Source organism: Lucilia cuprina, chromosome 4, assembly GCF_022045245.1.
Source record: "Lucilia cuprina isolate Lc7/37 chromosome 4, ASM2204524v1, whole genome shotgun sequence".
In the NCBI taxonomy this organism is placed as follows: Eukaryota; Metazoa; Arthropoda; class Insecta; order Diptera; family Calliphoridae; genus Lucilia; species Lucilia cuprina.
Window position 1 is genome coordinate 81,581,134 of NC_060952.1, and position 17,504 is coordinate 81,598,637.

The following is a 17,504-nucleotide window of genomic DNA, read 5'->3' on the forward strand; positions in this document are numbered from 1 at the left end:
TACTTTAATTTGACACAATTATGGAAAATGTTTTATCTCAAAAAAACAAATTGTCTTATATTTATATAAAATTGTATATTTATTTTTATAATAATAATAACATATTACTTTATCTATGAGAAACTGAAAGAATACATAAGTAAAACAATTCTAAATTATAAATACATTTAACGAAAAACCAACTGACAACAATCAATTGCAATATTGTCCCTTAGCACATGTGATCGCTCACGATCAATTTGTCTGAGATGTACCGGACATACTCATTTGTAATTTCTTTTCACATAATTTCTTAATGTGTATTTGATTTGTTGCTTCCGCTTGTCGCAATATCTTACGTATATCCGAATCACGTTTATATTTATTTGCCAGCAAATAGGCCGACTTTAATTGTCCAATAAAGATGTGTGATGATATTCTCAATTCGACACTGTTTATCTTTTTGGCTAAATTATCGAGTGCAGTTTTTACTTCAGGTTCATGATTATTAGTGGCCGAATTAATGGCTACACTAAGAATTTCATCAATATCACGAGTACTAACGCCATTATTGCTGGTAATGCAATTCAATAGTTTATCAACATCTGTTAAACGTTGATTACGCGCTAGAATCTTAGCAGTGGCAGCAAATATTTTAATCGGTGGTAGTTTATAATCTTGTATAATTCTGTAAGTAGTTTTGTAATAAACATTTTTTAATTTTAAACAAATTAGTTGGAAATTATTTACCTGTAGGCTAAACCGAAACCTTCATCTATGTTTTTGCCACATAAAAGTATTAAAATGCAAATTTGTATTTTCTCTTGAACTTTATCGAAGAGCGTGGGTAAAGTTTTGTTTGAATCTAAGCGTATCTAAAAAAATATATATTATAGAAAATTTTAGAATTTTTATTTTATTAAAAAATTTTGGAAAATTTTTTAGAAAATTTCTCTTTTTTAAAAGATTTTTTTTTTAAATTTTTCTTTTTTATAAAAAAATTTTTATAAAATTTTTCCTTTTAATACAATTTTTAAAAAATTTCTCGTTATAGAATATTTTCGGAATATTTTTCTTTTTTATAGAAAAAATAAGAAAAATTTTGGTAATTTTCTCTTTTTTTACAGAAAATTTTTACTTTTTATACAAAATTTTCAGAAAAATATCTCTTTTTTATAGAAAATTATCGAAAAATATTCCTTTTTTTATAAAATCTGTTCCGAAATTTTTTTTATTTTATAAATTTCCATTTTTATAGAAAATTTTCGAAAATTTCTTTTATTTCTATAGAAAATTTTCAGAAATTTATAGTTTTTGTTAAAATTTTTCGAAAATTGCTCTCTTTTAAAGCAATTCTGTTTTTATAAAATTTTGTTTTATAGAAAATTTTGAGAAATTTTTCTTTTTTATAGAAAACTTTTAAAAAATTTCTTTTTTATAAAAAAACTATCGGAAATTTTTCTTTATAATAGAAAACATTCTTTTAAACATTATTTAATATTTTTTAATAAAAATTTTCAAAATTTTCTCTTTTTTACAAAAAATTTTCAGAAAATATCTCTTTTTTATAGAAAATTATCGGAAAATAATAAAAAATGTTTCGAAAATTTGCTCTCTCTTAAAAAAAAAAAAAATTTTAAAACATTTTGGGAAAAGTCTTTTTTGTAGAAAATTTTTAAAAAATTTCTTTTTTATAGAAAACTTTTGGAAATTTATCTTTATAATAGAAAAATTAAAAATAATTCTCGAAAATTTAACTCTTTTTATAGAAAATTTTTGGAAATTTCTATAATTTTTTTATAATTTTTTTTAGAAATTTCACTTTTTTACAGAAATTTTCAAAAATTTAATTTTTTTATGGAAATTTTGTTACAAACTTCATTTTTTATAAAAATTTTTCGGAAATATAGAAAAATTTCTGAAATTTCTCTTTTTTATAGAAAACTTTCGGAATTTTTTTTAGAAATTTCACTTTTTACAAAAATTTTCAAAAATTTTCTCTTTTAATGAAAAATTTTCAAAAATTTCTCTTTTTTATAGAAAATTTTCAGAAATTTCTCTTTTTTATAGAAAATTTTCAGAAATTTCTCTTTTTTATAAAAATTATCGGAAATATAGAAAAATTTGAGAAATTTATCTTTTTTATTGAAAACTTTCAGAAATTTCTCTTTATAATAGAAAATTTTCAAAAAAAATACTATAGAACATTTATCTTTTTATAGAAAATTTTCGGAATTTTTTTTTTTAGAAATTTCACTCTTTTTAAACTTTTTCAAATTTTTAAAAACTTCTCTATTTTATAGTAAATTTTCAGAAATTTCTCTTTTTTGTAACAAATTTTAAGAAATTTATTTTTTTTATAAAATTTTTTCAGAAATATAGAAAAATTTTAGAAATTTCTCTTTTTTATAGAAAACTTTCGGAAATTTCTCTTCATAATAGAAAACATTAAAAAAATTTATATGTTTATGGAAAATTTTTGTAAATTACTTTTTTTATAAATTTTTTTCACTTTTTTACATAAATGTTCCAAATTTTGTTTTTTTTAATGAAAATTTCACAATTTTTTTTTAGAGAATTTTTAGAAATTTCACATTTTTATAAAATTTATACGGAAATATAGAAAAATTACAGAAATTTATTTATTTTTATAGAAAACTTTCGAAAATTTCCTTCTATAATAGAAAATTTTCAAGAAAATTTCTCAAACATTTTACTTTTTTATAAAAATTTTACGAAAATTTCTTTTTTTACATAAATTTTACAAAATTTCTTCTTTTTTGCAGAAATTTCTCTCTTATAGAAAATTTTCGGAAATATTGAAAATTTTCAAAAAATTTTTTAAAATTTATTTTCTTTATAAAATATTTTTTATAAAAATATCTCATTTTTTTAAACAATTATTGGAAATTTCTAAATTTTTTAGGAAATTTTGAAAATCCCTTTTTTATAGAAAATTTTTTTTTAGAAAATTTTTCTTTTTTATTGAAAATTTTCACTTATTTAAAAAAAAAATTCGGAACTTTCTCTTTTTTATAGAAATTTTACTTTTTTATAGAAAATTTTCGAAAATTTCTCTTTTTTATAGACAATTTTTACAAATTTCTAAATTTTATAGAAAATTTTGGAAATTTTCCCTTTTTTAAAGAAAATTTTAGAAAAATTTTTACTTTTTATAGAAAATTTTTCGAAATTTCTATTTATTTATAAAAAAATCTAAAATTCCTCTTTTAAATAGGAAATAATTCACTTTTCAAAAATTTGTTAATAAAAAATTTTCTAAATTTTCTCTTTAAAAAAGAAAATTTCCAAAAAAAAACATTAAAATAGTAAATTTTTAAATTTAAAATTTTCTTATTTTTTCTTCATCACTCCTACCTGCTTTAGATATTTTTCCGTTATTAAACTATCATCACTACTATTTTCCACTTCACATTTTGCCAAAAATTTCGCCACATCCAATTGTTTTAGAATCGTATTTATATGGGCATTAAGTGAACGGGCATCCATTTGCATTTGCAAATTTCCACCGCACGTCGATGAAGTTATACTAGCCGAACTTGATCTACGACTACTATTGCCGTTCTTTTGCGATGTTTTACTTGTGTTAAAGTTAATATTATCCCATTTTGAAACCTCCAATTCGGTTTGCAAATGTAGATGAGCATTATGCAAGTGTTGGGCATTCGTATGTTGTTGTTGGAAATTTTCACAATTCATGGAGTAAAATTTGACACATGTCATGGAAGCTCTAATGGGATCGTTTAATAGTAATTGTAATTGATAGAGAGAATTAAAATGATTATGGGTTTCTAAGTAGCGACAAGCCTGCAGCAGTACCGTACGCCACATTAGCAAACGGCTGTCAAACTCTTGCAACTGGCTAATAAGTTGAGGCATTTGACCTCTTTTTAAGTGTTCTAGTAAAATATGTTGTATAAAAAGTTCTGGTTCAAGTTTTTGTAATATAAAATATTTTAAAGTGGCCATTAGGTCATTATGTTGCATAAGAAATTTTATAACATCAGCATGAGATCCATAGGTGAGGACATAATAGATACATTCCTCAAAGCCACGAGTTTTACGGAATAATGTTTTGCGTTTAACAGGTGTATCACTGCTATTCGTACTAACACGTTTTAAGGAAGCCAACGTGTTTAAGATGTTTATCGCAGGTTCATGCATACGCTTTACATAGGTTTCCTTACGCCGCGAGAGTAATGAAACCAAAGATGTATTTGAACTGCGTATAATGGAAGCACGTTGTAAAGTCTCCGGTTGTGTTTTATTTAATGGAGATGATTCGATTAATTTTAAAATTTCTTGCAGTAAGGGAGGACCATGTTGGGGACGTCGTATCAAGGTGATCTCATGATCTTTTGTCAAACCCAAAATATTGTCAAAATTGCCATTTGTTGATAATTGAAGTTTGGTATTGAAAATTACTTTACAAATTGCAGTGTTCGTGGTTTCATTCGTTAACTTGGGCATGCAGTGGTAGAATTTTTCACGTGCTGAAAAGGGTGGAAAATTTATTTATTTAGGACTTACTTACTTACTTACTTACTTACTTACTTACTTACTTACTTACTTACTTACTTACTTACTTACTTACTTACTTACTTACTTACTTACTTACTTACTTACTTACTTACTTACTTACTTACTTACTTACTTACTTACTTACTTACTTACTTTACTTACTTACTTACTTACTTTACTTACTTACTTACTTACTTACTTACTTACTTACTTTACTTACTTACTTACTTACTTACTTACTTACTTACTTACTTACTTACTTACTTACTTACTTACTTACTTACTTACTTACTTACTTACTTACTTACTTACTTACTTACTTACTTACTTACTTACTTACTTACTTACTTACTTACTTACTTACTTACTTACTTACTTACTTACTTACTTACTTACTTACTTACTTACTTACTTACTTACTTACTTACTTACTTACTTACTTACTTACTTACTTACTTACTTACTACTACTAACACTTCCCTTCCCGTTAATCTATTACTTCTACTTATTTACTTACAATTAGGTACTCACCTGTATCATAACATCCTACACGCAGGCAGGACAAACCATGAGCCGCCATAACTCCAGCTGTTGGATAACCACATTTCAGATGTACTTCTAAAGCCAGTTCCCAACGTTCAGCTTGCACCAGTGAATCGGCCAATTTACGCAAACCATGATTATTTAATGGATCTGGTGGTATAAGAGATTCACAGCCATTTTGTACCACTGATATTATAATTTCGGAATGTTCTCTTATTGTTTCCACTTCGGCAGGAGCACCTCGTACCTTTTTGCAAAAGAAATTATACAAATATTTAGAATGTATTCCAAAATGCTAAATTACGTTAAATAAATTTCACTCTTTTTACCTTTGCCGCCAACGCTAAACAGTTCATCATTTTCGCAACCAATTCATAGTCCACCTCCGGATTAGGGACAATCAATTTCTCCAATTTACGACAGTGAAAAAGCAACAAGTCAACACACTTCTGTTTACCCAAATGATAGTCTAAAATCGATAGACAGAGCGCTACACTAGGAGCATGTTCATAACAAAATTCCTCTCGCAAAAGCTTATCATGTGTTATATTTCCACTCAATTTCCACTTGAAACGTTCTCCAGGCTTGGTACGAGATTTCACGGGAATATTGTCAACATCTTCGACTTGAACGGTTAAAGAGTCACGATTTGATTTGCGCTGCATAAAATCCTCAGACAAACGATGACAATCATTACAAATGCGTACCTCAACATCTTCATAGAGTTCGGGTATACGCATACGATGCGTAGAGCAAGCAAAACAAACGACTCGTCCACAACGACGGCAATGATGGCGGCGCATGAGCATAGTGAAAGCAGCACGACGACAACACATGCAGTGCGTAGCTTCCTCGTCCTTGGTCCATTCGGCTCGTGTGGGTGCCTGATGAGGCATTTGGAAAGCTCCACATAAAGAATCCAGTGATTGCTGCATGTCACAAGTGCTTTGGGAACAGGGCTCCGAGGCTGAAGATGTATCAGATATCTGATAGTCCAAAGCTTTAGTAGCATAGATGCGCAACAACAGATCAATACAATCATTCGTAATGAAATGATCTTTTTGATAGAGATTAAAATTAAGCAATATAAAGGCAGAGGCATTTGTACTCTCCACTGAACCCAACTGGAAACGTGTCTTCAGTGGAGAATTGTTCTTCGCATGCAAATCATATATATTGCCATTTTTATCAAAACAAAAAGGACACAATTGATGGGAGTCTGTTAACTCAATATTCGCCTCTCTATCCAATTCTTGACGCACTGACTGCAATACTTTAGTTAAAATTTCAAATTTAGCATTCATTATCAACTGTTCAATGATCAACAAGGGAAATTTTAATAAATTCCAAAATTGTTTACGTATACCGGGAGTTAATTGTTCAAAAATTATTATAGAAATTTTATAATTTTTATACAATTCCTTATCATTTGACTTGGCCAAGCGTTCCAAGAAATTAATTGCGTACTTCAATAAAAACATTGAACGAAATTTATCCTTATTGTTATCCAAGAAAGCAATACAATCAACTTCTGGAAATGTTTCCAAAATGTGCAGTAAGTATTCGTATGTGTTCAAATGCATCTCCTGAGATTGCTGATCATCACTCATATCGGTTAAGGTGCCGAGAAGTATATTTAATAAATTCTTACGTTGAGGCTTAAAATTATCCGCCAACTTGACAACATTACACCATTCGTAACATAGTTTATAGAGATGCAATTGCAGCAATCGTTCAAATATTGTGCTGGGTGTTTTTAAACCAAAATCATATGCCTGTGGCCATGTCTCGAATTGCATTACTTCTGAAACTTTGGCATAGATGGTAATATCAACCAATGTTGCTTCTAATTGATGTCTCAAACTTTTAGGTATCTTTTGTACCGCTTCTCGATGCTGTAATGTTGTTTCGATTAGTTCTTTGGCTAAGCGCGTTGTTGCTATTTTAGTGAAATTTTTATGAATTAAATTCGCTCTGACGCCAATATCGTGAATTTTTGGTGATAAATTGATATTTTTGGCATCTTCGTGTATTAAATCAATGATCAAGCTGTCTACACGTTTTGATTTGATAAGCTTGGGTTCTATAAGAAGAGTTTAAGTTGTTTTCTTTAGATAGAGAGTGGACTATAGATTAGAATATAGACTAGACTATAGAGTAGACTATAGACTAGACTATAGACTAGACTATAGACTATAGACTAGACTATAGACTAGACTATAGACTAGACTATAGACTAGACTATAGACTTGACTATAGACTAGACTATAGACTAGACTATAGACTAGACTATAGACTAGACTATAGACTAGACTATAGACTAGACTATAGACTAGACTATAGACTAGACTATAGACTAGACTATAGACTAGACTATAGACTAGACTATAGACTAGACTATAGACTGGACTATAGACTAAACTATAGACTAGACTATAGACTAGACTATAGACTAGACTATAGACTGGACTATAGACTAAACTATAGACTAGACTATAGACTAGACTATAGATTTTCATATTGAAAAAAAAGGGCGAAAAAAAGACAATACCACTCACCTTGTATACCAATATCAAGTTGCAATAACTCCAACTGTTCCCTTTTCGATTCAACCTTTTCCAACAGTTTCATATTAACATTATCACATCTTAAAGTGGCAATTATCTTATTTCCACCATACAGCGAAGATAATCTATCAATTTCACTCATACACAAAATACGTTCCAAATATATGGAATCTATATTGTTGTCATCTTTTGTAAAGTAATCTTTATTGTTAATGCCTTGCAGTAAATACACCAATAAACGATTATAATTGGCAATATAATTAAATATAGTAGCTTGTTTTTGTGCAGTAAGTTGTCGTTTTTTCAGGCCACATTTACCCACAATTTCCGGGCAGATGTTCAGTGCAATAACATGCACTAGATTTAAATTTAAAGCCGTAACAATACCTTCGATTTCCAAGGGTGTCATATCGCAATTGAATATTAATTCACCCACCACATCACAAGGATCTATTTTCAATAGCTCCTCTACGTGAAATTCACAATTGGGATCTCTAAGATGCACCAATTTGGTAAGATGATAAACATAATTGCAGAATCTTTGATAATAATTACATTTCGATTCTAAATTCTGAAATTGTGTTAGCATAGACTTTAAATCATCACAACGACTCAGCTCGCTGGGCTTTTTATAAAATATTTCTTCAAATATTTTCTCTCTCGCCAATTCTACGGATAGTTTTTGTGGCCTTAAAGAGTAGCTATTGTCAGCGAGTAAATCTCTAACAGATTTACCCTCCAATAAACGCATGCAATCATTTAGATTTTCCAGTAAGTTCAGTGGTCCTATATTTTTTGGTAATTGAGATTTTTCCATGCTTTCGACTTCCTTAAATGATGACTGTATGGATTGATGACGTTTTATAACCATTAAAATACTTGTGATTATGTCACGATTTAGGGGTAAATTCAATATTAAATCACAAATGATTACAGCATTTAAATTACTTTCTTCGAATTGTGATAGAAAGCGATATTGTGGATTTTGTTTGTGTTTTTGTATTAACTCCTTAATGGCCTCCGATTGTTTGATGCGTTGCGATTGGGCGAAATTATCAATAACACTTATAATTTTTGAAACTTCAAATCCTTTAGCGGCTACATTACGTATTTGTTCAACGGTGGCTAATGGTTCTTTTGAATTGTGGGTTTGTTTTTCTTGTCGTTGATAGTTTTCGTAAATTGTGGATAATTTATGTTTAATATTTTGTTGTTGTTCGACGTATTGTAATTCGGTGTTTAGTTGTGAATTTTGTAAATTGAAATTCTGGAAGAGAGAGAGAGGAGTAGAATGGGAGCAGTTAGAGTGAAGCACACATATTTATAAGTAAGTAGACTATAGGCTATACTATAGTCTACACTATAGACTAGACTATAGCCTACACTATAGACTAGACTACAGACTAGACAATAGACTAGCCTACAGACTTCACTATTGACTAGACTATAGACTAGACTATAGACTATAGACTAGACTATAGACTAGACTATAGACTAGACTATAGACTAGACTATAGACTAGACTATAGACTAGACTATAGACTAGACTATAGACTAGACTATAAACTAGACTATAGACTAGACTATAGACAAGACTATAGACTAGACTATAGACTAGACTATAGACTAGACAATAGACTAGACTATAGACTAGACAATAGACTAGACTATAGACTGAGTAAGTAAGTAAGTAAGTAAGTAAGTAAGTAAGTAAGTAAGTAAGTAAGTAAGTAAGTAAGTAAGTAAGTAAGTAAGTAAGTAAGTAAGTAAGTAAGTAAGTAAGTAAGTAAGTAAGTATGTAAGTATGTAAGTATGTAAGTATGTAAGTATGTAAGTATGTAAGTATGTAAGTATGTAAGTATGTAAGTATGTAAGTATGTAAGTATGTAAGTATGTAAGTATGTAAGTATGTAAGTATGTAAGTATGTAAGTATGTAAGTATGTAAGTATGTAAGTATGTAAGTATGTAAGTATGTAAGTATGTAAGTATGTAAGTATGTAAGTATGTAAGTATGTAAGTATGTAAGTATGTAAGTATGTAAGTAAGTAAGTATGTAAGTATGTAAGTATGTATGTATGTAAGTATGTAAGTATGTAAGTATGTAAGTATGTAAGTATGTAAGTATGTAAGTATGTAAGTATGTAAGTATGTAAGTATGTAAGTATGTAAGTATGTAAGTATGTAAGTATGTAAGTATGTAAGTATGTAAGTATGTAAGTATGTAAGTATGTAAGTAAGTAAGTAAGCAATTTTAACATACTAACAGGTAAATGGCAGTCGCTTTCTCTATATATTTTTTATTAACTTATAAATTGACAAAATTACAACTACTCTTCTGATAAAAGTCAGAACTGTAAAAATTATAAATAAATATATTCTGTTGTTAATTTCAAATCCTTTTTATTACAGTTATTTCTACATCAACTACTCTGGTTGGCCACATTACTAATATTTGCTGTTGCTAAAAAGTTATGGGATGAACCTAAAATTGTTCACTATCATTACTATGAAAACTTTCCATTATTGGAAAATAATACGAAACTTAGAGCTGAGTCATAAATATTTTCTATACTTACGCTATATGAAGTTAATTTATTATTTGTTAAATTTTATTTTTATTAATTATTTCAATAAATATTTATGTTTTTAATAATTTCACTACTTACCTCAATAATTTGTTTGGCGTCATTAAAACTTTTCAACGACAAAGCCAAAACTGCTAAACGTTGGGGAGATTCTAATAACTTTAGCACAATGCTACGTTCCTCATTGATATCTCTTTTATTTTTACTATTATCCAAATGTTTTAGAGGATCAATATTTGCCACTGAATTAGCTAAAGCATTAGCTCGAACACGACACTGTTGCAGGGATAAATCTTCTTTAGGTCTTGCAATTGCACCACTAAATGTAGCACGTCTACGTTTTTTGGCTGCCTTACGACGTGACAGGCTATTATAATGGCTGTGATAATTTGTTTGTTTCTCCTCATCATCACTGGACAAACGATCTAAAGCATCAACATGATAACGAACAAAATGTGGCAAATACTCAGGATCCAAATAAACTTCCACATTATTGAACTTGGCTTGATTTTGTGAAGATTCTAATTTCTCTAGCAACGAGTATTTCCATAATATATCCGCTATATAATCAACAATATCTTGAAAACGTTGTTGATTATCGGAGCAAGCATTTTTAAAATCAGCCGAATGTAGTTTTTTAGTAACAAAAGTTTTCAAAAAGTTGTATAGTTGAGCAAAAGCTTTGGATTTACAGATGAAACCAGTACGTTGATATAATTTTGTTTTGATTTTCGTTTTACTTGTTGAATCAGGTAAAATATCATCATCGGTATAGGAAGTATCAGATGAAAGCATTAGTTTGCTAGACAATTTACCCGTACCACTATCATTATGCTTTTCTAGATGTTCCCAGCGTAAATATGTAAACTTGAGTATATCCTCTAAAATTTGACACAACAATTGGAAATTTTTCATTTGTCTTAGCAAAGCATTTAGTGATTGTAATTTTTGAACATAAAATTCATCACAAGCCTGCGAGGAGGGTGTTACAATTATCTGAAATACACAGTCTAAAATAAAATAATGACACACTGTTTCCAATTCATAATCCTTAATAGAGTTTGTTAGAGAATTTTGCCACATATAATAGGAATCTATAAATGCCTTGGTCTCCTCATAGTTATTCAGAAGTTTATATTTATTTATAACTTCCAGATTGGACGATTTCAATAGTATATCCTGTACACTAATACAAGAAGACATATGTTTAAATTTTTGAGCATAATTTATTATAACCGTTAAACGTTTAAAATCTTTATAGAAATATTTATAAACTGAACGTAAGTCTTCTGTGGTTGTTTCGATATCAAAATGTTCCAAACATTGTTGTATATTGGGTAATTGACTGAGCAATTGATTGGTCATGGAAAATTCTTGTACTAATTTCAAAATAATTAAATTATTTCTCAATTGAACATCGGAAATTGCTTTAAAGTTTGTTATTTGATTGGCCATTAGGGTAAGAAAGTGAGCTTTGTTATCTAGAGCCTGATATAAGGTATACTCTTTTGTTCCCAAAGGATTTTGAAAATATTGCCATTGTGTCTCTTTGAGTAATTCCAAAATATCATATAAAGATTGTGTTGTCTCTCGGCCCATGAGACATAAGTAAAATTCTCTATTTAATTTGATGTCGTGTAAGCATTTTCTTAATGGTCCCTCTAGACTATTTTGTAGTATTTCTTCGGGTATTTTATTAAGAAATTTTAATGTTTTATTATCGAAACCGTTAGCGGGAACACGATTTAATAGTTCTTCAAACACTTTTAAAAGTATTGTTTTAATATGGTATTTATATTTTGTCCATTTTAAGAGTAAAATGTCCAAAGCCGGATAGGGTTTATTGAGCAATAGATCACATATTTGTTGTTGACAACGTTGTGTTGAACTTTTTTCCAGGCGTAGACTTTCGTAGAAATGCTGAAATGGTAAATAGAAAACGAAATTGTTAATGGAATAACAAATCATTACTACATATCTTATCGTTCCCACTACAATTGGATTTTCGCTCCGGAACGACCCGAGTCATACTCGGCCAAAGATTGTCAACGCAGCGACAGCTGTATCAACCGAAAGTTTTTTCCCCAGGAAAGAACTTTCGGCCACAGTCGAAATGTCACAACAACATCTACATATCTTATGCTATGTTTATACGGTTGTAAGATCTTACAATGTTGGCAGTAAAATGTGCAGAAAATGTCTAATAACACTACCAACTTATAAATTTTGCTTTGCAATATTGTGAGTAATGTCTTTACTGACAACGTTGCGAAAGAAAAATTCGAAATTCAGACGATTGTTATATACTTTCTAAACATTTTCTTGACAACTTTGTAAGATCTGACAATCGTGTATCACGGCTTTTAGGATTATTTGAAATAAACTTAACTACTTCCGGGTAGACATAACAACTTCTAGTTTATACCATATTGCCTAATATTAACATTTTTGTTTTAAATTTACATATTTCTGTTTGCTGGGTAATACATATGAAGAACTGTTACATTTTTCAAAATGTTATCGATAATATTTTTATCAAATTTTACACTTGCAAACAAGTGCATTTACAATGTATGTATGTATGCGTGTAAAATGAAATCTGTCAAAACTGTATACCTACATATTCCGAAAAAATAATGAAAGCCGACTTTTCTATAGTACAAAGTCCCTTTCCTACATCTCACACTTTAAGCAAGCAATAACATGACCCTGATTAAACCCAAATAAAAGATAAATTATGTTTAGTATGCAATGTAAAGAAAAAAAGATAAACAAACCTGTATCAACTCTTGTTCTTCTTGGGGCAGCAGTAAAAAGTAATGTTTTTCCAAATCTTCCATAGTGGTTAAATTATTTTATCAATATTTTTTTAAACATCTGTCTATTGATTTAAAGTTATTAAAATGTGTTTATTTATTTTACAATTTATATTAATTGAATTTAAAGGAAGGCAGACAACCATTCACAAGTCATTTTACATGAACACAAAGAAAAACAATTCAAACGTTTATAATACATTTTCACTTTTGATAAATTATCTGCATTTTTTACAGTTTGCACATTTTTTATTTTAATTTTGTGGAATATTTTTTGGTTAGTTAATTAAATTAGATTAAAATCACGCATAAAAACAAAATATACAAAAAATTTGCCCTCTTATTCAATGTAATCTCTAAATGAAAATAACAAAAACATTATTGTTGCTGCTGCAGCAGCAATTTGCAGTTGTTTTGTTGTTGTTGATTCATTTTGTGCAGACATCAGCTGTGTTTTGTTATTACTTAGTAGTGTTGTTGTATGAATTGTTTACATTCATTTCAATAACAATCAAAAGTAATGCCAGACTTTATGTAAAGTTTGACAGACGATATTAGCAAGATTTAATAATGATTTTCACAAATCTCAATTAAAATATACTTTAGTAATAGTAATTTTAACATTTTAAATTTGGTTTACAATTCCTCCTTTATATAAATCTCATAAAAAACTTTCGGTTTAATTTAAACGTTATTTTGTTTATATACCAGTGGCAACACTGTGTTCTAATTAGCTGACCGACTACTTCTGCAAAGTATTAAAAGAAAATAAAGCAGATTTACATTTTATTTTTTCTTCTTCAATATTAAAATTGTATTATTACAAAAAATATAAAAAATTAATTTAAACTCTGGAATACTTGATAATACTAACTGCAATATGCATCAGGCCTATGAGGTACATTCAATTTTAAAACAAGGCGTTCATATAGAGTCAATAGCCGCCTATGGTAAGTAGTTCTTTAGGAAAAATTGACGTATCATATTTACCTGCTAATCCTTTTCTTCATATTTTAGATAACAATGTTATTTTGGGTACACGCAGTGGCCAATTGATAATGTATTCGGTGGATAAAAATGGTGCCGTCGATATGTTGATGTTTAGCAAGAATTTCAGCAAAAAGTCCATTGTCCAAATGGAAGTGATTGCCGAAGAGAATCTACTGTTTGTTTTAACCGATGGCATGATACATGTATGCGATATTAGTCGTACCGAAAACAATTTTACTTTTATACATAGTTCACAATTTACCAAGGGCTGTAGTTTGTTTACATTGGATGCACAGGTAAGGAAACGTTTTGAATTTCTAAAGGTGGTCTTATTTCGATAACAGTGTATTTGAAATTGTTTAAATTCTTATTTGAAATTTACATATCGTCAGCTGAATTGTTAATTCTTTAAAATATAACTCAATTTCAAATTAAGAATTAGGGAATGAATTCTTTCCGAACTTTGACGTCAGGAAAATGATATTGTATATTAATCGAATATCAAGTTAAAAATCGAGTTTTTGATAATAGAGAGTTTCGATATTAGAGATTTTTTTGTGATTTTTAGTACGATTTTGAATTATGGAATGATCTAATATAACAAACAAAATACCGATTATTACTTTGTTCGACTGTAGTCCGATCGACAATACTTTTCAACATTTTTTTATTTCCAGACCACCAAAACTATAACCGGTAAAACCGAGACTGTTATACGCGTCTGTTGTGTAATTAAAAGACGTTTGCAATTCTTTTATTGGAAATTAAATATCTTAGCTTCACCGGAGTTTTCAATTGAGCTTAAAGATGTACCCAAGGCTTTGTGTTGGGTACAGGATCTTATTTGTGTGGGCTACAAAGATGAATATGTAATTTACAATGTAAGTTATTAAAAACTTATCATAATTATAGAATCTAATAATGAAAACTACAAAAAAACTTCTTACAGATAAAATATCAAAAAACCGAAAAACACGATCTTATTGTAACCTCATCCTCACACAATTTAGATCCTTCTATATGTCTGTTAAAAGATGATATTTTAAGCATCACTAAAGATGAATATCTTGTGGCAATTAATCTACAAAACTATAAGGAACGTAAAGATGATAAGACAAAGGTACAAGCTTCTTTGGAGGCTACTGGAGGTAAAGGTAAAACTGCTTTAAAACCCATGATGTGGAGTAGTCCTTTATTGGGTTTAGTATGGGATGAACCGTTTGTTGTGGGTCGTGTTGCTAATGGTATAGAAGTTCGCTGTTTAGAGGCCAATGGCATAGATAAAGATACCTTGGTACAGTCTATACCAGAATTGAATAAAACAAAACATCTAGTGCGTTCGGCCAAAGGTACCATATTTGCAGCGGCAATTTCTGAATTATGGTGTATACGTCTAGTAGATATTACTACGCAAAGGCAACAGTTGTTGCAGCAAAAAAGATTTCAATTGGCCATTGAATTAATGGTAAAATTAATGTAATGCTGCATATTAGAAAAATTTAAATAATTTCACTTTTCTTTATGTTTAGAATATTTCCGATGAACCTGAATTATCGAAAGCAGAAACTGTACGCCAGATACATATGCGTTTTGCCAAAGAGTTATTTGCTTTAAAGCAATTTTCTGCCGCCATGACTGAATTTGAAAAGGCACAGGCAAATCCTTACGATGTCATACGTCTTTTTCCCAATTTACTGCAGGATCAAAGTAAACCAACTACTAGTGATAGCTTTGATGCAGCTGTTCCTACTGCAGCTATGCTGCAGTTAGAAGATAAAGATTTAGAAAATGCTCTTCTGGCCTTAATTGAATTTCTGGCATTGGCTCGTCAAAAAGAGGTGGTTAAACTGCGCGATACCAAAAGCACTTCGAAATCATTATTGTCTATTATTGATACCACCCTATTGAAATGCTATTTACAAACGAATGATTCTTTAATAGCACCATTGTTGCGTCTAAATCAATGTCATCTTGAGGAATCGGAAAAAACGTTATTAAAACATGACAAAATGTCCGAACTGATTATACTGTATCAAACAAATGGCAAACACAAGAAGGCTTTAGAACTCTTACAATCACAGGCCACTAAAGAAGGTTCTAGTCTTTATGGCTACGAAAGAACTATACGTTATTTACAACAATTGGGTGCCTCTCATTGGCCCTTGATAATGGAGTTTTCAGATTGGGTATTAAAAGCCAATCCTGAACAAGGTTTAAGAATTTTTACCGAAGATTTTATAGAAGTGGAAAATTTGCCTCGTGCTGCCGTCTTGGATTTTCTCTTGACTCATCATAAGGCATTGGTTATACCGTATTTGGAACATGTTGTTAATGTATGGCAAGATGAAAACACATTCATACACAACATTCTCATCAAACAATATCGTGAGAAATTGGAAAATATAATAAACGATTTGGCAAAAGAAGGTTCCAATCAGAAAAATGAATTAAATGCCGAACTTAAAGTATACCGTCAGAAATTATACGACTTATTGCAAAATTCCACCAACTATTCACCAGATGTGGTTTTAAAAGATTTTCCCACTAACATGTTATTGGAAGAGCGTGCTTTGATTTTGGGACGTTTAAAGAAACACGAAAAAGTTTTAGCCATTTACATACAAATATTGGGAGACGTTGATAAGGCTGCTAAGTATTGTGAAGATAATTATGAAGAAGACAAGGATATATTCTTTACATTACTAAAAACTATACTAAATCCTCTAAAGCAACCACCTTATGAAAATGTTGAACTACACAAGGATTTTCTAAAACCTAATCATGATATTGTTTTGGAATTACTAAATAAATATGCTCTCAAAATAGAACCGAGCAAAATTTGGCCGGTAAGTAGTAAATATTTTTGGATACATTTAAAATCAGTATTAAAACATATTGTTCCTTTAGTATTTACCCAAAGATTTGCCCGTATATCGCATACAACATTACTTAGATACGGTGTTGCGACAAAAAATGGCTACACGTAGTCAGTTGGAAATTAAAAAAGGCTTATTGGAAGCTCGTCTAAAACGTTGTACTGAATTGGTGTTGGAACAACAGAATATACACTTTGAATTGACTGAATTTAGTGTTTGTCCCGAGTGCAAAAAACGTTTTGCCAATCAAAGTGCCTTTGTACGTTATCCTAATGGCAATGTGGTACATCTATCGTGTCATGATAAGAAAGTAATGGCTGCAAATTTATTTGGCAATTGATTGTGTTGTAGATGTATTGCAGTTGGATCTGTTATATTTGATTTACTATTAGATTTAGTTTGAAAAACATATAACTTATTGCTTTGCAAAATTATGCAATTTAGCTTTCATATGTACAGTATATACAAAAAAATATTAAATAAAATTTGAAAAAACTATTTATAACGCTAATTTTGGTTAATATATAATTATATTATTATTTTTGTAAATTCCATGCAATGCTGAATTTTATTGAGAACAAACATGAATTGCGTTTTAATTGTTA

The 17,504-nt window shown here is 29.4% G+C and overlaps 2 protein-coding genes across 2 annotated transcripts; one reads left to right on the forward strand and one right to left on the reverse strand.

Moving 5' to 3' along the window:
• Positions 1–55: 55 nt before the first annotated feature.
• Positions 56–13,423, reverse strand: LOC111679365 (zinc finger FYVE domain-containing protein 26 homolog). Its single transcript, XM_023440928.2, has 8 exons — positions 12,995–13,423; positions 10,299–12,137; positions 7,623–8,898; positions 5,394–7,147; positions 5,053–5,311; positions 3,358–4,493; positions 730–854; positions 56–667 (listed from the first exon to the last, which is right to left on the reverse strand). The coding sequence occupies exons 1-8, from the start codon at positions 13,055–13,057 to the stop codon at positions 235–237; spliced, it is 6,885 nt and encodes a 2,294-aa protein (XP_023296696.2). The 5' UTR covers positions 13,058–13,423; the 3' UTR covers positions 56–234.
• A 357-nt stretch (positions 13,424–13,780) lies between these two features.
• Positions 13,781–17,410, forward strand: LOC111679371 (vam6/Vps39-like protein). Its single transcript, XM_023440935.2, has 6 exons — positions 13,781–13,983; positions 14,051–14,319; positions 14,701–14,904; positions 14,973–15,488; positions 15,553–16,869; positions 16,931–17,410. The coding sequence occupies exons 1-6, from the start codon at positions 13,914–13,916 to the stop codon at positions 17,237–17,239; spliced, it is 2,685 nt and encodes an 894-aa protein (XP_023296703.2). The 5' UTR covers positions 13,781–13,913; the 3' UTR covers positions 17,240–17,410.
• Positions 17,411–17,504: the final 94 nt, after the last annotated feature.

What these genes read in the sequence shown, in the direction of transcription:
- LOC111679365 (XM_023440928.2), bottom strand. Translation starts at nt 13,057, where the DNA reads ATGGAAGATTTGGAAAAACATTACTTTTTACTGCTGCCCCAAGAAGAA. An exon ending in GTTTAGCGTTGGCGGCAAAG is followed by an intron (nt 5,312 to 5,393) that starts GTAAAAAGAGTG and finishes TTTTGCAAAAAG; the next exon opens with GTACGAGGTGCTCCTGCCGA. An exon ending in TGTAGGATGTTATGATACAG is followed by an intron (nt 4,494 to 5,052) that starts GTGAGTACCTAA and finishes CACCCTTTTCAG; the next exon opens with CACGTGAAAAATTCTACCAC.
- LOC111679371 (XM_023440935.2), top strand. Translation starts at nt 13,914, where the DNA reads ATGCATCAGGCCTATGAGGTACATTCAATTTTAAAACAAGGCGTTCAT. An exon ending in TGTTTACATTGGATGCACAG is followed by an intron (nt 14,320 to 14,700) that starts GTAAGGAAACGT and finishes TTTTATTTCCAG; the next exon opens with ACCACCAAAACTATAACCGG. An exon ending in ATGAATATGTAATTTACAAT is followed by an intron (nt 14,905 to 14,972) that starts GTAAGTTATTAA and finishes AACTTCTTACAG; the next exon opens with ATAAAATATCAAAAAACCGA.